General features: G+C 33.7%; 1 protein-coding gene across 2 annotated transcripts; it reads left to right on the top strand.

Moving 5' to 3' along the window:
* Window positions 1–387: 387 nt before the first annotated feature.
* On the top strand, window positions 388–22,647 carry LOC131846751 (valine--tRNA ligase). Of its 2 annotated transcripts, XM_059196136.1 has the most exons (19): window positions 388–848; window positions 1,539–1,706; window positions 2,219–2,352; window positions 3,921–4,079; window positions 4,800–5,061; window positions 5,885–6,015; window positions 7,527–7,624; window positions 10,181–10,305; window positions 10,903–11,048; window positions 11,482–11,671; window positions 12,127–12,243; window positions 16,095–16,286; window positions 16,847–16,953; window positions 17,322–17,549; window positions 18,259–18,400; window positions 18,937–19,107; window positions 19,443–19,637; window positions 20,348–20,629; window positions 21,398–22,647. In XM_059196136.1, the coding sequence occupies exons 1-19, from the start codon at window positions 684–686 to the stop codon at window positions 21,611–21,613; spliced, it is 3,228 nt and encodes a 1,075-aa protein (XP_059052119.1). In that variant the 5' UTR covers window positions 388–683; the 3' UTR covers window positions 21,614–22,647. The 2 variants fall into 2 exon arrangements, with proteins under 2 accessions (XP_059052119.1, XP_059052120.1); XM_059196137.1 differs by lacking the exon at window positions 12,127–12,243 and having other exon boundaries at window positions 392–848.
* Window positions 22,648–23,653: the final 1,006 nt, after the last annotated feature.

The following is a 23,653-nucleotide window of genomic DNA, read 5'->3' as shown; positions in this document are numbered from 1 at the left end:
CAACATTTATATGAATAATAATAATATACTGCAACCAACTAATTTTCACATTTTGCAGCTAATGGCTTACAATTAGATCTTTGTTTCCCGGCTATTATAAAACAATTAAATCAAGTGAAAAGTAAACACAAATTCATGGATCAATGTTTCTTTTTGTTTTAAGATGATGAATTATTTCTTATCACGATCAATAATCTCATAACCGTACGGTTGGCAACACTTGGATATCAACCCGTAAACGTATCACCGGAAATTGGTATCAGTATGTCCAGCATAACAAGAAAATGCCTAACGTAAATTATGAATTTCAGTTAACATAATAGTGAATAGAAGACACAACACGAAGTAGAAGCGTGAAATATTCATTATGTATGCGGGTTCCAAAGAATACGGTAGATCGACCGCAATTTCGATGTATAATATATAAGTATTATGCTGAAGGATAGATTAACCGGCTAAATTTGACAGCTACAGCCACAGAACAATATCTACAACAAATCCATACAGACTGCTCTAATAAGTCAACTGCTATGACAGTGACAGCTATGATTTATTGCATTGGTTCCACAACTGCAAGGCTCGATTTATAATTGCCGTCTGTGATTTTCATTTCAACACACCAATATTTCTTTTCTGTCGCAGTTCCTTTTAGCGAATGATATTTATTTGGTTTTTCGTGAATTATGACTGACACCGAAGTCCAGAATGGTCTTTCTGGCGAACAGCCACAGGAGAAGACTGCTAAACAACTAGAAAAGGAGGCAAAAAAGGCCGCAAAATTGGAGAAACTCAAGGCAAAATTGGATAAGAAAAGTGCAACGCCTGTAGTGCAGAAAGAAAAACCAGAGGTACCTAGTTTACGTTCATTAAAATAGAATATCACAAGGTATTTTTATTTTTTTTATTTATGAAATTAAAAAAAAAATAAACCCATATGGTTTGTTACATGTAGCATAGGTTATTACAAAGCTTGCAATATGTTAAGTGAAAGGTACTTAAATGCTTGCAATTGTTTCATTGCTTGCGTCATTATTTCCATGCAATGCATGCTATATATTATGGTTATAAATCTGAAGTAATGTGACTAAGAAACTATAAATTTTTTGTTCAAGGTGAAACTAGTATAATTTCTATAAAGGTTCAAATAAATGATGAGTATATAAAATAAATTCCACATTACATGTGGAACATAAATAATGTAATATTTTAAGCAATTTACAAAATATGTCATTGGAATGTAAATTTTTACTCTATATTTATGAGAAACTACCTTTTTTCACACTTATCTTCTATTTGGGCAGGCATAAATAATAACATATCATAAATTTTGTCACAATACAAGTTCCTTGTGCGGGTTTCAATGTATAATTAAAGTTGTAATATTTGAATAATTCTAAAAGAAATAAATATTTATTTAATTGAATTTGTTTTTGTGTTGGATGGATTTGTTTAGCTTCCATCACATTCATCAGTGTGTTATTTATTACTCACCTTAGTACAATCATATCAAGATTTTTTTATTTTATTTTCATTTACAGAAAAAGGTTAAGGAAACAAAAGAAAGTGCAGTATATTCAGCTGACACTAAACCTGGAGACAAAAAGGATATATCAGGATCTATTCCTGATGCATACAGCCCACAATATGTAGAGGCTGCATGGTACGCCTGGTGGGAGAAGCAAGGCTTCTTTAAACCAGAATATGGGGTAAATATGATTTTCTTAATATTCTCATTCTTAGCCGATTCCTCAAGGCTATGGGTTGTAACCACCAGGAATGCTTTCAACCAATACTCTCCAGGCATCTATAATTCGTGCCAAGTGGATCCTCTACTGTATATTTAGCTTGAAAGCATCTTGAATGGCATCAGTTCATTATGCATTTACCTTTTTTTAAATATCTGCATGTAAAAGGAAGTAACCACAATGGTTTCAAGAATTGTCTATGTAGAGATCTGATATGGTAGACTATTAGGAAGATTTCCACAAGTTCTCATTACTGACAACCCCCACCCCCTGGAAAATATAAAGTAAAAACATTTATATTATTCCTATAATGATGCAATTGATTATGTAATGTTACTAGTCTTAATAATAAATATTGTGAAATAATTATTTTTGAAAATAAAAAATTTTTGTTATCTAATGAAAACAACTTCAACAGAAATGGAGAACATGGCAGAAATCTGTAAATTAATAATATTACTATCATATTTCAGCGAAAATCCATCCTAGACCCGAATCCAAAAGGTAAATTTGTTATGGTCATACCCCCGCCCAATGTGACCGGCAGCTTACATCTGGGGCACGCACTCACAAACGCTGTGGAAGATGCTATCACTAGATGGCATAGGTATGTATACATTTTTTTTATAAAAATCTATTGTAAATAACTATATAACATTGTAGTACTCTATATATATATATATATATATGTAGGAATATGTATATAATATACTACACACTATAATACACACACACAGGCACTCAAACAGAAGCTAAATTCAATTAAATATTAATTAAGTTTAAGTGAACATGTAAATTAAAACTGTTATACTTGTTTTGGGAAGGAACTGACTCCTATGAGTTGTATATCAGGATATACAACTCATACTAGTTTAGGAGTCAGGATGGCATTAAACTGTACACTGATGAAGGTTTAAATAAATAAATAATATTATTATTATTATATCTTCTACTCTTATATCTAAGTGTCTATACAAAAACCTATATTCAAATAACACTGTACAGCTTTATAGAATTTCTATGTCTTATCCTTGTATGTTAATTATGAAATCAATATTTTAAATATTAACTACAAAATTATATTTACAATGCCCTCTCATAACAATATCCTTAGAATGACATTATAACTCTGAACAATTAGTACAGCGCAATCTAGTGTCAAGTTAAGCAGAAATTGATTATGCATGCTAGACAACTGGTATTAATACCTTAATACATTTTTTATATATATATTAGCTGTCCCGGGAAACGTTGTTTTGCCTTAAAATAAAAAAAAAAATTAGGGGTGGACTACCCGTAACATTTAGGGGGATGAAAAATAGATGTTGGCCGATTCTCAGACCTACTCAATACGCTCACAAAATTTCATGAGAATCGATCAAGCTGTATCGGAGGAGTATGGGAACGAAAACTGTGACACGAGAATTTTATATATAAGATAATGTACATAGAAAACAACCAAACTGATAGAAGCAATGATGATAATAATAATCATCTTTCTTTGTCTCAAACAAAAACTAATACAATTGCTGCCCATACAATAATAAAATTTAAAAGTAATGAAGGAGACAAAACGGTCTATAACTCAGAGGGAGCAGTGAATCCACCCTCTCTGCTATTCTGTTATAGCCTTTACCAATAAATTAATACAATAAGAGATCGACGACGACACTCATGAATACAAATTATTGCATCATCCAAGCATCAAACCCATGATCAGAATCAGAATTAAGGATATCTATCATATTATGGATTCAAAGACGTTTACACTTAAGACTCATGTTTAAATTTGAATGCTTATAATGTTGCTTACATATACTAACTTAACACATTGAGGACTACATTGAAAAATCCTATTGTGAATAATGATAGTAAATTTACACGCTGGGACCGAGTGATCACCCGTGGGCAAAAAAATGTCTATTTCAGATAGGCATTTTTTTTATTGTATTACATATTGTTTTTAGTGTACAATAGTTTGAGGTAGATATTATTTAACCCTTAGATTTATTTCAAGTAAACTGCCCACGGGTGATCACTCGGTCCCAACGTGTAAATTTACTTTCATTGCGGAGTGACTCACCGGTGGGCATGCGGTCTGTAACGTGTTAAGTACCCACATATAATAAAAATAAAATAAAAAGCTATACCACTAAAAATATGCCCTTACAATAGGATGAATGGCCGTACGACACTGTGGAACCCAGGCTGTGACCATGCCGGTATTGCGACACAAGTTGTTGTGGAGAAGAAAATATGGAGAGAAGAGAAAAAAACCAGACACGACATTGGGAGAGAAGACTTCATTAAACGCGTTTGGGAATGGAGAAACCAGTAAGTCGAGATCTGATTTCTTTTTATATAAATATATAACTCAACTGTACAATTAACACACCGTCAACTATATCTAAAACTAAGCAGAAGTTTGTTAAAAATTATCATAATAAAAAACACCAAGACCAATATAAACCAATATTCTCATGAAATGAAATTTTGTACATAAAATTTCCAATATTCAAATAATGAACAATCCTCTGAACAATTCAAACGACGTCATCTAGTCACAAGGTAAGCAGAGCTTGTGTTATGGGTACTAGACAACTGATATAAATACATAGATATATATTTTTTTCGTAAATACATATTATATTATACATAGAAAACACTCAGACCGATACAATCAATAATATAAATCATACTCATGAGTACAAAATATTTGTACCGTGTCATCACTAATGAATCCACCTATACATATAAATAAGATTGGAGTGTCTGTTTGTAATATTGAAATAAACGTTTTTTACTACATGCATTTGAATATAAAAACGGTACATTCACCAAAATAGCATTTTTTACAATTTTTGTATGTCTGTCTGTTTGTTCCGGCTAATCTCTGAAATGGCTGCCGATTTTGACGGGACTTTTTTTGGCAGGTAGCTGATGTAAAAGGAGTAACTTAGGCTACTTTTATTTTAGAAAAAATAAAGTTAAATTCCACGCGGACGAAGTCGCGGGAACAGCTAGTTTAATATATAAATGAATGGTTTAATTCAGAAAAGGCGACAGAATCTACGAGCAACTCCGTTCACTGGGCTCTTCATTCGACTGGTCCCGTGTACGATTCACCATGGACCCGTCCATGTGTCGCGCCGTCAACGAAGCCTTCGTCCGGCTCCATGACGCCGGCGACATCTATCGGGCCAACCGTATGGTGAACTGGTCTTGTACACTCAAGAGTGCTATATCTGATATCGAAGTGGACAAGGTCACGATCGCTGAAAGAACTCTGCTAACGATACCTGGATATGAACAAAAGGTATTTTGTAAATACAATGTAATTAGCTTAGACTTTTTTTGAGGGTTATTTATAATTCTACATTATATTTATGTATGTATGTGGATGGTAATAAAAATAACATTAATATTGTGGGTAATAATAATAACCCTTGACGTTTCGCACAACGCCATCTAGTCCCAAGTTAAGCAGAGACTTATAGGTACTAGTCAAATGATATAAAAAGTTAGATACACTTTTTTGTAATTATATGTATACAAAATATATGTTTTCTACATATATTATGTATATATTTACGATAAAATACAGACCGATACAACCAATCTTACTCATAACTACAATATATTTGCACCGCACCAGGAATCGAACCCGCGACCGTGGGAAGTATACCGCTAGACCGCCGAGGCTATCAGGATCTCAGGATAAGGAATGACTTTTATCATATGACGATCCTAGGGTTCAGTATCCTGTTATAACTGATAGAAAAAAATAGCTAATTATTTATAGCTGTTGTTCATAACACAAACTGCTTTTCCTGGGACTAGATAGTGTATAAATTATACAGGGTTGTTGTTATTTATACTGATAATATTTTTCGAGTCTATATACAAATATCTTTTGCCCGCGGCTTCGCTCGCGTCAATTTATCCCCTTAGGGGTGGAATTTATCAAAATCCTTTCTTAGTTGATGCCTACTGTGACTGTAACTGATGACACGCAAGTTTCCTGCTCGTTCTTCTTGTGATGAGCCTGCATTCCAAATGAGTGGTAGAATAAAAAAAATGTGACTATTCGAAAGTGCTTGTATTAAGATTATTTCTATGTCTTTGGACATGCTTGATAGGTGGAGTTCGGCGTTCTGGTGTTGTTCGCGTACAAAGTTGAAGGTTCTGATGAGGAGGTGATTGTGGCCACCACGCGCGTCGAGACGATGCTCGGGGACGTTGCCGTGGCTGTACACCCTAATGATGAAAGGTTAATTTATTAATATTTTTTTTCCAATTTTCCAATCCCATTGATAATTCACAAAATAAATTAAAAACACATTTATTCATGTAGGACATTTTAGCCACTTATGAACGTTAAGTTTTTTGTATCAATATTTTTCCCTACCATCCAGTTTAGTTTACAGATTCAATTCAAAGGGACTGGTAATAAAATCAACTGTTTTTTTTTAAAGCCAGTTTATTTACATTGTGTAATTATATAGGTGTCTATGTCAGACATTAAAAAAAATACCGTTCATGAACAACTATTGCCATACACGTTTCTCATCATATAGCACCATCTAGTTCCACGTTAAGCAGAGCTTGTGTTATTGTTACTAGACAACAGATATAAATATACAGTTACATTTTTTTATAAATACATATAATATATATAGAAAACACCCAGACTGATACAAACAATAATTGCTCATGAATATTTGTACCGTGCGAGGAACCGAACCCGCGACCGATAGATATAAGACGGTGTGCAAAACCGCTAAACCATCGAAGTCGTCAATTTATACTTTATTGCACCAAATACAAATGGCAGTCTTATCGCTAATGCTATCTCTTAGAGACAGACAACCTTTAGAAATAAATTATTTACTACTTAAACTTAAATAAATAGTAAATAAAATAAAAGTACTGTTTATATCAAGAAATATTTACACAAGTACTCTGTATATATTTCTGAGATATGTACTAAAATTTACCATTGATTTACAATTCACAGTCAAAAAAATTCAAAATTCAAAAATCATTTATTCATGTAGGACATTTTAGCCGCTTATGAACGTCAAATTTTTACATTATAATTTTATTTATTCCCTACCGTCCAGTTCGGTATATAGATCCAATTGAGAAGAACTGGCAAGAAACTTAATTGAATGACTTTTTTTTTTGAAAGCCAGTTTATTATAGTCATTTGTGTATAACATTTATTATGAATTATGTACCATTAATAGTATATTAGCACATTTCTTTATAATCTAATCATTGGTATTTTGTATTAAGTTGTAAATCCTTAATAAAATTTCCGTTAGGTAATGATAATTGGATGGAATATAATTCTTTCGTGTACTATTACATTGATAAAGTCTTACAGTAGTTTTTCTTATATATCTTTTATATATAGACAATAATCTGTTACGTTTTTATCATATACTTACTTTTACTCGTGTTGCGTTTTATTTTCATATATATTTCAGGTATAGACAGCAATATGTTCATTTTTATTATATACTAGCAATCTATTACATGTTAGCCTACTTGGGGCACCGGAAATTTAACTTTTTTTTTATTAAAATATATCAAATTTCTAAAACCAATAGGTCCTTATAATACTCATTACCTGTCTGCGAGTGAAAGCCTCAAAATCGATCCAGCCGTTTCAGGGATGACATCCTAATCCTCTGAAATGGTACATAGGTGACGGTTAGCGATTACTATTAGGTCAGCTAGTTTAGAATTTCAAAGTAATAAAAACCATTGTTATAGGTACAAACATCTGATTGGGAAACACTTGGTGCATCCATTCTGCCAGCGAAAGCTTCCAGTCATCGCGGATGATTATGTGGACATCAACTTCGGAACCGGTCAGTGTTGCCCACTACAACTTTTTTATATGGTTGAAAATGTCAACAAAATTTCAAACTAATCATGCATAAGTACACATAAACAAAAAGTATGTGTACATCTATATTATGTTATACAATTAATAATGCTATCTCATATTATGTGTGAGTTACTTGGGTTGTTGCTATTGGATACTTCGATACTGGTTGGATTTTTTGATGATGACGATGAGATGATTACATATACATTACAATATTGTTTTTGCTTTTTGAAGTTACACTTAATATTTTTCAAATACAATCTAGAAAGTGAATACAAATACGAGTATGAACTGTTACAGTAAGTAGTGATATATACATACAGTCAAAACCCTCAAGATTCAAAATGTGATACATTGAAATGGATATGTTACTATTTTCATTTGGTGATTGCTTATATGATAATTTTTAAGATGAAAAGTTTACATTTTCTGTAAGTTCTGTTTAATTTATAAAGTAAAAAGAAAATATAGGATACAAAAGTTTACATTCATTTAGGTGTAAAACTTATTCATACTAGTGGTCGAAATTCGACCATAACTATTTTAAATTATAAGTTTGAACATTAGTAAAGTTCTATTGTCAAAGACTATACGTGTGGCTATGCAAGGGCGGATCCAACTTTGGCGCAAGGATGGGATCTCATAGTCGTGGTCAAGTCAAGAAGTTATAATTTAATTTTGATAACTGTATATACAAGTAAACAATAGATATTTTAAGAATGTACAAAGTTATTATATTATATTAAATTAATTAAATATTGAAGGGATGTAGTTACATAAAATGTGTATGGTGTCGAAATATATAAATAAAATCATTATGTTCAATTAGTGGTCGAACTAAGTCCTGGAATAGAATAGAATAGAATAGAAAATCATTTATTCAAATAAACTTAATTTAAGCACTTTTGAATAGTCATAACAATTTGTTTTTTATCTACCACTCGTTCGGAAAGCTGTCTCATCACAAGAAGAACGAGCAAGAAACTTGTGTGTTGCTCTTTTAAATAATCCTTGTAAGTTTACATTTACAAGTCGAAACGTGTGAATACAAACTACCAACAAGCACTAATTTTTGGGTCAAATATAAATATGCAATAAGGTTAAATCAGTCGTAGTGATAAGAGCAGACCAGTCGCTACAAGCAGCACTCGTTCACGAGTATGACGGATGAGCCAGCCATCACTGCGCTCGACCATATTTTAGGGAGCCCATTGACCCGGCCCACCACGCCGCCACATGTCTGGACATTTTAGTGAGCATGACTACTCATTCCACACGACCACGTCACAGCTATAAAAATTACTATATGGTAGTTACAGTATTCGCACTTTACATAAGGATGCATGCGGCAATCAATACAAAAGCCGCTACGCTATCAAGAAAGCAGTATGAAAATTAAAATTATAACGTTGTCCGCAAATAAACTTATTCTTGCTATATATTGCTATCATCTATAAATTCATCTATCTTATAATAGGCTTTTTTACATAACATTTGTTTAATATAAGATTTGAATTGCCTCTCTGTAAGATTTAGCGTAGACTCTGGCAGTTTATTATAGAATCTTACGCAATTACCATAAAATGAATTACTAACTTTGTGTAGACGGCATTTAGGTAAAATTAGCTTATTTTTATTGCGTAAGTTTCTACTTGTACAGTCTTTAAGTTTCTTGAAACTATCTAAGTTTTTCCTTGTATACATAATATTTTCATAAATGTACTGTGAGGCAACGGAATGACTGCGAACAGAGATGAATGGAAGAGAAAAACATATTACGCCGACCCCAAATAAATGGGATAAGGAAGAAGCAGATGATGATGTACTGTGAGGCAACGGTGAGGATATTTGATTGTTTAAAGCATTGACGTAATGACTCTCTAGAACCCATACCATAAATAGAACGTATGGCTCTCTTTTGTAAAATAAATATAGTATTTATATCGGCAGCTTTACCCCATAGCAGTATGCCATATGACATAATGCTATGGAAATAACTAAAATATACAAGTTTTGCCGTCGCCACGTCTGTTAATTGCCTTATCCTTCTAATTGCATAAGCAGCAGAACTAAGTCTACTGGCTAATTTTGAAATATGGGGCCCCCATTGTAACTTCGAGTCCACTGTTATTCCTAAAAAAACTGTATCATTAACAAAATTTACTATTTCATCATTAAGCAATAGCTGCGTATTTACTTGTTTTACATTAGGCAGCGTGAATTTAATGCACTTAGTTTTGTTGGAGTTCAATAATAGATTATTACATGTGAACCAATTTAGTATAGCAGAGATAGCATAATTTACATCGTCTAATTGATTACATTGGCGACCAATTTTAAACACTAACGAAGTATCATCAAAGAAATTTTATACCCCTACGACCGCGCAATTTTTGTTAAATGAGGTACAAAGTTTTTGCTTCAGATATTAATATTATGATTGGACATGTTTGTCCATCATGTAATTTTATAAATTTAATTTATAAAATTATGTGATATATGTGATGAATATGATTATTTTAATGTTATGGTACAGGTGCTGTAAAGATCACACCGGCACACGATCCAAACGACTACGAGATTGGCAAGCGACACAATTTGCCATTCATCACCATCTTTGATGATGAAGGCAGGATGCTGGACAACTGTGCTCAATTCTCTGTGAGTATATTATAGGCACGACATCTTAGTTCTCTGTAATTGCAACGGATGAGTGGTATCACGGTTGTCACATGATATATGCCTGATATAGGCGATGGTTGGAATAGAACCAGTGTTGCTGTTCACGAATGTAGGCGACGGTTACCACATTACCATCACGTTTTCCATCAGGATGTGGTCAGCTTATTTGCCGTCCAATTACATAAAAATGACTCAGTAAAGCACTACCTTGCTTTAAATGATCTCGAATTTCCATTCTTCGCAAACAATCAAACAAACAAAAAATTTTATATATGTAAAAAATGGTGTATGAGTGTAGTCGTTTATATTGTTCTAGGTGTTTTTAAACATGCATTTATTAAAAATAAAAAAACTAAGACATTATGTATGTATTAAAAAAAAATATATTTAAGTGTTTCTATATTTGTATTGATCTGATTTTTTTAAGCCTGTATCTATGAAACTATGTGTATAGAAAACACTCAGACATTATGTAGGTATATTTACAAAAAAATGTGGTTAAGTATTTCTATAAATTATCTAGTACCAATAACACAAGCTCTGCTTTTATCTCCGATTATTTGTTACCTCATTCAGGGCATGAAACGTTTCGACGTGCGCCGCAATGTGATCAAAGCTCTCGAGGATTTGAAGCTGTACCGCGAGACGAAGAGCAACCCCATGGTTGTGCCGCTGTGCAGCCGCTCCAAGGATGTGGTCGAACCCATGCTCAAGCCACAGTGGTTAGTTGTTAATATATGTATGTTAAAATTACTTGTACATAAAAAATCGCATGTAATGATCCAATTTTAGTTAATATCAATATTGTATTATAATTAATTAAGAGTGTAAAAATATATTAAGTTCAAAGAACCTTACTGTGTAAGCATGACGAGTTGGCTCTTAATAGTAGGAGATTTCTTAGGGACCAACATATATATGCTACCTTACATATATAAAAATGCAGATGAAGTCGCGGTTAGTAATAAGATAATTTTATGTGGACGATGTTTATGCTATTATAAAGTGTGTAAACTAAACGGAAAAGGAACTAATACATGAAAACATCAAATTACGGTTTTGAGTTTCACAGTAAACTTTCCTCAGATCATAAAATCTTTCAGTCGGTCACTATGAAATCATAGGTATTTGTAATGTCACCCTAATTCTCCACAGGTATATAAAATGCGACAAAATGGCAGCTGAAGCTATTAAGGCAGTGAAGAGTGGAGAGTTGAAGATCATTCCGGAAGTGCATGAGAAGATATGGTACCACTGGATGGAGGAGATCCGTGATTGGTGCATCTCCAGGCAGCTGTGGTGGGGCCACCGAATACCGGCCTACCGTGTTATAGCCCCCATACAGGTAACTATTTGATAATATACTAATATTCTTTATTTTATTGTAAATTCAGTAATAATAATTGGGAATAAGGTAGACTTTTCTCTTAATGGCATCTTTTGCAGTCTACCCAACGCAGTTTGACATTTCAATACTTATACAATAATAATTGAAAGTCGGGCACCAGTGGAGATTGATGATGATGAGCATGGGGTCAGTTACCATTGTGACAACTTCAATAGGAACTTATCACAATGGTTTTAGGGGGAACTGGGAATGAATAACTCATTTTAAACTACTTAATTTAAAAAGTCATTCTAAGATTTTTTTTACCATTACTGTCATATATCAAAAGAGAACATATATGTGTATATATATGAAAATTTTATGGAAGAGAATCATCGTTTTGAATATCTAATTCGAACTATAAAAACGCTAACGTGACGAAGCAAAATCGAACTTATTTGTGACTGGATAAGGACGAGGATCGAGTGGATCAAACGAAAACGGCCCCGCGCCGTCGCCGAACGCGCTCCGGTCGTAAGAAGAGCTGCCGAATCCGCGCACGACGGCTGCTGCCCCCAAGCGGTACTACTGTATGTGTATGTTCACCGCCCCCGCCCCCCTCCACCCCGCCACCCCGCACTCGAAGGAGGGTTGTCATTACACTATACCAGCGTTTCTTGAGCTTTTTAAAACCAAAGACTCCTAGAAAATGAAGCACATTTTCAACTCAAAAAACTCCGTTATTTTGAGTCTACACCGATATTGTGACATGTGTTCCGCCTGACGCATCATCAGGCATTTAATAGTTAGGATATAGCTTGGAAGCCTAGTGTTGTCAATCGAGCTTTGGTTCCGAACAGTCAGTAATGATCGGAATTTGATTACCGTTAGAGAAGGTCGTAACGGTAGTCCAGTTTTAAATTATACAAAATATAATAAGTCTATTAAGCAGATATTTCAGTGTCAAATGCAAATATATAATTCTCCATCTAGTGGTAGTCTGATAATATTTTTTTATTGGATCTTAGTACACACATATAGAGTTAATTACAATTAGTATACAATACAAAATGCATACACCATACGATTACACCTGTATGTGTGTGAGCAATACAAATAACTAACCGTTCTAACAATAAGCACTTATTCGATATATTATTCACTGAGCACTCCACACTGAGCTATGACCCATCTTGTATTTCTGTGGCACACAGCAGGTTTACTCCAATACTATTGGACTCTAATTTATTATTTACATTGTTTTATGTTACCAGTATTGTATATTACTTGTAATTAAGCCTATGTGTGTACTAAGATACAAATAAAACTTGTTATCTGTCTATCTATCTATCACTATTGTCGATTTTCCATCTCATTGTGAACTCAAAATGACATGCTCACACATTTCGCTAAGAATATTTTAATCCGACCTTTCAAGAGGACGAATTTATCGCCGTGATTAAGTTTAATTTGTTTTGTCGGAGTTTTCTATCACCGGAGAGTTAGAAATAGAGATAAACATCTACCACTAATGGTAGAAAAACAAGAGAAAAACGGGACACAGAAGAAATTTTGACAAAGCAATACAAGTTTTTTTCAGCTTTAACTGTGTACCAAAGTGCTCGCCAGCGTGCAAAAACGGTTATTGCAAAACGCTAATAGAGTAAAAATCCAGACATAAAGTTTTATGTACAATAAAGTTTAACATAAATAATAGTGTTAATGGCAACCCTCCAGTTCTGCCTCTGTTTCACTGTTCATTTAATATAAGTCGCAACAACATGTAGAATTATTTATAAATAATATTTAACATTTATCATTTAATAGTTTAAAGTTTATTATTAATAAAATCTCATTTAGAATAGAATAGAATGAACATTTATCACATCACAACATGATGCTCAAAGCAGCATATAAATTATTATATCAAAAATTAAATTGTAATAAAAAAATACATTAAATTGGAGATTATTACATTAAAAATAATTTATTCCTAATTTTTGGCAGATGAAATTATAATAAATTCTTATATTTATGTCAACTAATCTATAGTGAACGAATAATTATAATTTTCTCAACTAATAATATTACTATGAGCTGAAATTAAACCTGTAAATAATTTATGAACATACGAGCGACCCGTTTCGATTTCGCACGGATGCATTTCAAGTCTTTGATTTTCTCGGCTTGTTTTATATTATGCTGAAAGATACTGTCTATTGCTGATAATTGCATTAAAATCTTGCGTAATTTCATAAATATAAGCAAACAGACAGCGTGCGGCTACTTTGTTTTATACTATGTAAAGATATTATACCATCTCAAAGGCTACAGGAGTTTATATATAATAATAATGATAATTTCAGAACAATTTTCACAGCGCCATCTAAAGTTAAGCTAGCTAAAGCTTGTATTATGGGTACTAATCAACTGATACAAATATATAGTTTTTTTTCGTAAATACATATTATACACCCAGACAAGCATACTCATCAATATGATATATTTATGCCGTGCGAGAAATCGAACCCGCGACCATCAGAAGTAAAGCGGTGTGCTAAACCTGTAGACTACCGAGGCCGTATATTTTTTTATTAAAAAAAATTTAATATATAATTATTAGTATTAAATGTGGTTGTTTAAGCTAAATAATGTAATACACCTTTTTTTTAACTAATATTGATGTACTTTATATTTTAAATAGTAATAATGCAACCGTTTGAATAACGTTAATACTTTGAATAGTATATATAAACTAGCTGTCCCGGCAATCGTTGTTTTGCCTTAAAATAAAAGTAATTTAGGGGTGGACTACCCCTAACATTAAGGGGAATGAAAAATAGATGTTGGCCGATTCTCAGACCTACTCAATACGCTCACAAAATTTCATGAGAATCGGTCAAGCCGTTTCGGATGAGTATGGGAACGAAAACTATGACACGAGAATTTTATATATAAGATAATGTAATCATTTGTAAGACGTTCAGTTTATAGTCGAGGCAGAACCAAATGCATCAATATCACAATACCCAGGCATGCGTTTTGTTAATTATGTATTTGAGAAATTTCCTGTATTTTTAAATTAAATTAATTAATGTATGTATTTAGCATGATTTTACTAAATGTTTTTCGTATTTTTTACTTTTGTAGCACTTAGTTTTGAGCTATTGAATGTTTTTATTATTTGCTATGCAAAGACAAATTTCCATTAATAATGTTAAGGAATATATGTGTAGACTGTACTAGGGCGTCTGCGTTAGTATCTTTGTTTGACCTATTACAGCCGCCAAACAGCTTGCTTAGGCTTTGAAGCCGTACATTAATGTTTATATAGTAATTTTTAAACAAACTACATATAAAAATTATTGCACCACATTATATAAATCATAAGAACTTCGAATTATTCATTTAGATAATTTTAAATCTCTATGGGTATTATTAAGTTTATATAAGACGAGAGATTAAAAACAGACCACACAAAAATAAATGTCATACCACCATTTATTATCTTGTGTACCTCAAATAATACGTGTAAACCTTTGAGTGACTCTGCCGGAGATGCTAATCGTTCGGAACTCAAGTACAAGTACGATAATTATGGCATACGGTACGCAGATATGTACATTCTCATACAAGTTTGTACGAAATTTTGACCTACGGAAATCGGTCAAAGTAAAATGATGTACTTGATACGAGCACATCCCTTTTTTTTCTTGGGGAAAATCCTCATAAAGACCCGTCCGCCGTAGAGGAGGTAACGAGTACTGCCGGGTCTTACCGACTAAAAACCCCAAGGTGGAACATCTTTTAACAGCACAACCCTGTACAACCCTGAACCCTGCTGTATATGCCAATTACATTACATTAAACTACATTTGCACAATAAACTTATTACTATTATATTATTATTATTATTACGTAAAATTATAATATTAAATAATATATGTTTGTGCACGTCCAATTTTATTGTTTTGCTTTTACCTAATTTTGATGCAATTTAATACTTCATGTGAATAGAGCCTGTAAATTACGTGTGTAGCACTGAATAATCGGGCAATACAAAATTAATGTATATTTTTCTTACTAAATATCTGCAACTTGTATAAAAAAAATGTAAACCGAGAGTTATCCGCTTTTTTTAGATAAACGATGTATATATACCTTCTCTCTTTTAATATCAGTTGTTTAGTCTGGAAAAGTTAAAAAATCAAAAGACAGACATATTTTAGCGTCTTTAATTACTATATAAACCCCGCCAGCGTAAACCTTCAGTGCAGGCGGGTGCACAATATGAATATTATTCATTAATATATATATATATAATTTATTGAGTATGGATGGAGTATGGATAGGCTTTTAGAAGTGCCACGTACGAAATTTAAGGCTTTATAAACTTCAAATTCTCTTTCTATCTTCTATTAACAAATACTTCTCCAAACAGAAAACACAAGAAGAGATCTGGGTATCAGCTCATACGGAAGAAGAGGCTCTCTCCAAAGCTGCTGTCAAATTAGACGTTCCCAAAGATCAAATAAAGCTGGCCAGGGATGAGGATGTATTGGATACGTGGTTTTCATCAGGACTGTTCCCCTTCTCGATCTTCGGGTGGCCTGACCAGACTGAGGATCTTAAGGTCAGTATCTTCCATTAATTTATTTACATATTATATTCTCTTGCAGCTTTCGGCTGTTATGCGGGTAAGAATGTACATATAATATACACACTGTTTCCCGCATGACGTTTCTTCTTTATTATAAAGATAGAAAGCATCTTTCATCTTTCTTTTTATAACAAATAATTATCTCTGCAAAATGGCACACATTTCACTATGCAGTATATGTAGATGTAACTATAGTTTTGTTTGTAATTTATAAAACCTAAATGGAAATCTAAGGAAAATAAAATTTGTAGAATATGAAAATAAAATGTGAATACAATATTTAAAATGTAACAATGTTAAATTAGATTAAAATGTATTATAATTGCATTATAATTGGAATTTAATAAATCGTGATTAAAATATTTAAAATTAATAATATTATTGTCTTATTTTGAATAGATAGATAGAATATACTTTTATTTGCATTATCATATTTAAATTTGTATACAAAATTACGGCCTTATTGTTAAAAGCAGTTCTTTCAATGCATCCTTAGGTAAATGAATATAATTTTAATGTATTACGCATTGCAGGCTTTCTACCCGGGCAGTCTACTGGAGACTGGGCATGATATCTTATTCTTCTGGGTCGCGAGGATGGTATTCTTTGGACAGCGACTGTTGGGCAAGCTGCCATTCAAGTAAGTTGCACAGAGCAATTCGTAGGCATGGCTACGGTGGGGCAGGGCCCACCTTGCCCCACCGTGGCCCGTGAATTGCTCTGAAAAATAATTATCATACTTAATATCCGTAAGTGTGAGTGAGGAGGGCTTGGATACGCGGACAAAACCTGATGCGTAAATATTTACTTACCAATATGGCGTGCTAAGAAAACTTTTACGTGATGATTCGTACAAAGATTACCTTCATTGACGGCCCCGTAGGGTAGGCGAGATAGGTACGTTGGCGTAGTTGTATGGTGTACTCCCATTCCATTAGCATGCTACAAAAATGAACTTTATCAATAAGGGGGGACTGTTGATAATTCAAATCATTATTTTCCTTTCAGAGAGGTATATCTCCACCCGATGGTCCGGGACGCGCACGGCCGTAAAATGTCGAAGTCCTTGGGCAACGTCATCGATCCCGTGGACGTGGTGCGCGGTGTCACTCTGGAACAGCTGCAGGAACAGCTGGCCGAGTCCAACCTCGACCCCAAGGAGATAGAGAAAGCGAAGCAAGGACAGAAGCAGGACTATCCCAATGGGATACCCGAGTGTGGAACTGACGCTTTACGGTGAGTTATATCTACCAAGTTGTTTATCACCACCAGAGACTAATATCTAATAGAATAGAAAATCCTTTATTCAAATAAACTTCATTTAAGCATCGGTAACTAATAACTAACTAACAAACTAATAACTCATTCGGAAAGATGTCACATCACAAGAAGAACGAGCATGAAACTTGTGTGTTGCTCTTTTAAATAATCCTTGTAAGTTCACATTTTACAAGTCGAAATGTGTGAATACAAACTACCGGATAATATCAGTAGTATCAGTATTAAGCAGAGGAATGCCGAAAAAGAGATGGATGGACTGTGTGAAAGATGATATGGTAAGAAAGGAAGTAAATAACGCGATGACTGCGAACAGGGATGAATGGAAGAGAAAAATATATTACGCCGACCACGAATAAATGGGATAAGGGAAAAGATAATGTACTGGAAACTGTATTGGAATGTATAATTGTTTATGTAACTGTAGTTCTTCTATTGGTTTGTGTAATGTTTTGGATATAAACTATAACTAACTAACTGTGGATGATATTATTATTAGTATTATTGTTTATGGTTATTAGTTATTACCCTGGCCACATATTTGTTAAGAATCTATGGTTATTACGCCCCACCGACTTTGGAAATTCGTCAATACGGATTGACACACGCCAACTCGGAAATGTGAGGCCAGCCTTATAAATTGACTTATGGTAATCTCATCCGCCAGGTTCGCCCTATGTGCAATGACTCAAGGTCGAGATTTGAACCTGGACATTCTTCGTGTGCAAGGTTATCGTTTCTTCTGCAACAAACTGTGGAACGCAACCAAGTTCGCGCTAATGTACTTCCCGCAAGACACCACTTACCAGGTAATGTAACTTAGAATTTATTTACTCAATTAGAATTGTTACATTTATATCCATTTTTGAAAGGTTTATGCATTATATGTTTGTTATAAATAAAAAAAATTTAAACACTCATGCAATATTTTTATTATGTATGTAATAATCAACTACGAAGTACAACTAGAATGAAGAGTTCAAAATTGATTTTCTAAAATTCCACTTTGTTATTTAGGAAAATGGTTCAATTTACAATGCTCCTGACTACCACATTTATAACGACAATGTACAGGGTTGAAAAGCTAATGATAGTATCACTGAATAATTTTTTTAAGTAAAATAAATTAAAGTGGAAAATCGAAAGTAATATTACAATCTTTTTTCTTTACACACATTTGTATTCTTGTGTATGATTGTTTTTATTAATATGGGTGCATGTATTTACAAAAATTATATATTTAAGTATTTCTTTCAATTGTCTAGGACCCACAACACAGGTTCTTGCGATTAGACGGCTTTCTGTCAATTGTACTGAGATATTATTATTTCTTATTGATCGGCAGGTCCACGAGCCGACGTTACCAGATGATCTCTCCCTAATGGACCGGTGGATGTTGTCTCGGCTGTCGCTGGCCGTGAGCCGCGTGAACGCTGGCTTTAAGGCGTACGAGTTCCCGTCAGCGACCACGCACTGCTACAACCTCTGGTTATACGACCTCTGTGATGTTTACTTGGTTAGTTCATTGATTTTTATTTTTTTATATGCTTTATTGCACCAATTACAGAAAAAAAAGTACATTAACTGCAACAAAAGGCAGTCTTATTACTAAACAATCTCTTCCAGACTACCTTTTTTGGGTGGATAGAGAAAGTAAAAATAAGAAAATATGTATTTATAAGTTTAAAGATATTCAAAATCAAATTTATGCACTTTAGCCGCATTGCTCTGAAATCGAAGAGCTTTGGGGGCTAAGTCCGTCTATATTACGTTTAATTGCAGTTTTTATTATATTAAAAATAATTAATTAACAAATAATTAATGGTGTTGTCACGACGGTTCATTCTCCAGGAGTACCTAAAGCCAATATTCGCCCAAGGCACCGAACAACAAAAGGCGGCGGCGCGGCGCACCCTGTATACCACGCTGGAGTACGGTCTGAAGCTGCTGAGCCCCTTCATGCCGTTCGTCACCGAGGAGTTGTACCAGCGACTGCCCAGAAGCGATACCAGCTGTCCGTCTATATGTGTGGCCAGTTATCCCACTGTGAGTTATAATAGATTCTATAAACTATAATCTCAGGACATTTCACACAGCGCCATCTAGACCCAAGTTACGCTAGCTAAAGCTTGTGTTATGGGTACTAGACAACTGATAGAAATATATAGACTTTTATGACTTTTATCCTCTGAAATCGAGTGACCGTCCTCCCTCTGAAGTCTGCTGCCCCTAGGACGCTCTCGCCCTAGACCGCGGCCTATATGGCCTATTTATAAATCCAGGACTGATTCCCTGCGCAGTCAAGTAATATTGTCAGGTAATTATATAACTAAAACCATATAATCTTGTATAACTTTATCTTTAAGTATACATGGATAGTTCAGGGATATTATTATGACGATATTGACGACCTCGGTGGTCTAGTGGTTTAGCACACCGCTTTACGTCCGATGGTCGCGGGTTCGATTCCTCGCACGGCACAAACATTTGTATTCATGAGTATAATTGTTTGTGTCGGTCTGGGTGTTTTCTATGTATAATATGTATGTTTTAACGAAAAAAAAATAATATCTATGTATTTGCATCAGTTGTCTAGTACCCATAACACAAGCTTTAGCTAGCTTAACTTGGGACTAGATGGCGCTGTGTGAATTGTCCTGAGATTATTATTATTATTATTATTGTATTCCCCTCTTCCTACTAAAAGTGAATAATCCTATATTACAATTATTAAAGTTTTGTTTAACTCTTTACAGGACGCAGAGTCGCCATGGCGTTCAGAAGATCTCGAATCTGCTGTGGACTCTGTAATGAAGATGGTTCATCTCATCCGATCGACTCGCTCCGAGTACAACATCACCAACAAGCAGAAGACCACCGTCCACCTCATTATCTCGGATCCTAGAGCCGAACAACTGAAGAATTTGTTCAATAATCTCCAGTCGCTGGCCAATAGTGAACTCTCCGATGAGCAGCCTCCGACTGGTTGTTCTATTTTAACTGTGTCAGATAAGATTGAAGTACATTTGGTTCTGAAGGTGAGTTGTTGTTTTAAAGTTGTATAGACTCTAAAAAGGATTTCATGTGTATTTTCATTTCTGCAGTAAGTTGATATGTTATTTTTTATTTATGTATATTATTCTATTTCTTTAGCATATTTAAGGGTTCTTGCAATTAACTTTTATTAATAAAAATTATAATGTGTAGTAAACGCAATGGTGTAAAAATATGTAAGAAAATGTAAATTATAGAGTATACTTTTACATCTAACCAAAAAAAATATATATACTATTCCATTCTGACAGATACTTTTCCATTCTTAAGGTATATATTGTATGTGTATATTTATAGCAATGATTCACGGCGCTATACACAATATGAAGTAGGAATAATTTTAATGTATTTTCAGAGATAATTTTAATCTCTTAGTATATAATAATAATAATAAACTTTTAAACTCATCCACGCTTGGCTAAGGCCCGCGTGTTTGAATATATTACCCCTGTAAAAAGGGAGATATATAAAATAATAATAAACCTTATTGGGCTTTATTGGCCAACTTTTACATTTAATACACATTATGGCAAACCACACACTACACATGCAAGTCTGTATCGTGTGGTTCAAAGGATATCATTAGACAGAATTGATATGTTAGGTGCTTGGCTGACATTAATGAAATAACTTAACAATATCATGCAACACTTAGTATTTACTTTTAATTGTAGTTTAAATATATATAGTACTTCCACTTCAGCCACAGCATAGAAAGTCGTCCAATATATGTAACACTTGTCTTTTTACAGGGTTTGATTGATCCCCAAAAAGAAATAACAAAACTGGAGAAGAAGAAGGAAACATTATTTCAAACTATAAATAAGTTACAACAAGCAATAGCAGCCGAGGACTACACCACTAAAGTACCTATAGAGGTACAAAAGAATAACACTGAGAAGTTGTCGCAGTCACAGGGCGAGATCCAGAGATTAGAAAAAGCTATAGAAACGCTAAGAATTATGTAAAATCAGAATTATTTATTGTATTATACTAGTAAGTAGCAAAATGTCGACTATTTCAATGTTCACTGACCATTATAAGGTTTGATTTTGTTTGGGATCATCCATAAATTAAGGTCACTATTTTTGCCCCCCCCATTCTTGTTCTAGCTGGTCTCTTCCCTAATGCAACGTCACATATTTTACAAAACCTCTAATAATATTATACCCCCTCCAATCGATCCCCCGTCCAATTCAAACGGGGATCGAATTTCGAAATCGAATTAACGGCCCGAGCTGAAGTGCGGTGCCCTCAGACTAAAGTCATATCCATCAGGCGGGAGTTGGCCTTCAGCCGCTCCATAAGTCCTTCCGTGAGTTTGGAGTGCCATCTGCACTCGTCCCCATATCCTCCGATTAAGTATTAAAGGCCAGCTATTAGAGTATACACAGCATTAGAGTAGTCCGAAAAGAAATCTGATATACGATTCATAAAATGACAAACGAACTACAGTTTCTACATTATCTGTTTACATTTTAAAATATAGATTAATAAAATGTAGTAATTTGACTTTTACTTGATCGAATTAATCTTCTCTTAATTTGTGATATGAATTATGGATGACCACTTTCTGGAATAATTTCCTTATATACTATTGTTTGAATATTCAAACCATAAACTTTTACACACAAAAATGTATCTTGTTACTAGTGTATTAAAACACACTCTTAAGTGCAGAAGAAACATATTTATTTTGGTGGATTATTTGTCACTAACTGAATTAATTAATGTGTGTATATTTTGTTAAAAGTATGTAGTTCTTAAGCACATTTTTAAATCAACAATTGAATGTGGTGTTATGACGTTTTTTCTAAATTAATAGAGGAGCAATGTGCAGGCACTATCCTCTGAGTATTATATTTAAAAAAAATAAAAGTAAAATTTTCATAAATATAGCAGAATTGTAATTTGTCCTTTGCACTTATATAATACTGTTGTAGTTTTATAATTTTGATACCTCTTAGTAATCATAGTATCTATTTATTTGTTTTTTACGCAATAAAATAGCTTGTTTAATTATTTGGATTTATAATTTTGACTATCCGTCGACAACGTAGTTGCAATTCCCCTAGTGTTGTGGTCCTCATGAGTGGTGGAAATCACATACCTTCGGAGGGAAGATGATTGTTAGTAATGTGCATAAACCCATTGCTAGCAATATACCATATTAGGTTGACCTCCACTTGGTTTCCCCTGGAAACCATTGTGGTAAATTATCAGTTGCCAAGATGGTGTATATATATATATATATATATATATATATATTTTTTTATTGATGCCCTATTTTCGAACCTAAGTACAATTACGATTAATTAATATATATATATCGGGTTACCTGCACTGCCCAGTACTGTGGCGACCACACCAGTAAACAAGATAGCAGCGATGAAACGTGATCGGAAATCATACGAACAGTATTCAGTGTTCCTTTGCAACTATATTCGATAGCCCGGAATGTTCTGTCGACATAAACTGCAACCTAATTAACTTCATTAGACAAAAATAAGGAGTTTATTCAGCGTGAGGTGAATAAAGCTGCAGTTTGAGGCGAAGTGTGTTTATGACACTATTATACAGCTTTTATTCCAAGTTTGCTTTCTATGAAAAGCAGGCTGCTATTTATGATTTTATAAGAAGACCTACTGAAATTGTTCAAAATATAATGACGTTTGAGATTTGAGAGAAATTAAGACTATATGAGGTTTTTGAATTCTTCATACGAGGGTATTTGTGAAAGTCGGTTTCATTTTGGTTCGGTTTTTCGCTCAAGGAAAGGCAAAAGCACTTAGCCCATGCGGCCATTGTATTTGGTATTATTCTCATGTTATATTTTCTCAGAATTATTGTTTTCACAATTCATATCTCTTCTAAGGTTCATATTATATAGTCAAATATACATTTGTAAGAAACTTACAAATGTTTATTGTATTTGGATTCTTCAATAAATTGCAGCGCGGTTTAAGGTTAGGTTAGATTGACGTAAACATATTGAATGACTGTTATTA

This window comes from Achroia grisella, unplaced genomic scaffold (assembly GCF_030625045.1).
Source record: "Achroia grisella isolate CSIRO2021 unplaced genomic scaffold, CSIRO_AGI_Agris_v1 utg512, whole genome shotgun sequence".
NCBI lineage: Eukaryota > Metazoa > Arthropoda > Insecta > Lepidoptera > Pyralidae > Achroia > Achroia grisella.
This window is presented reverse-complemented; position numbering and strand designations above follow the sequence as displayed.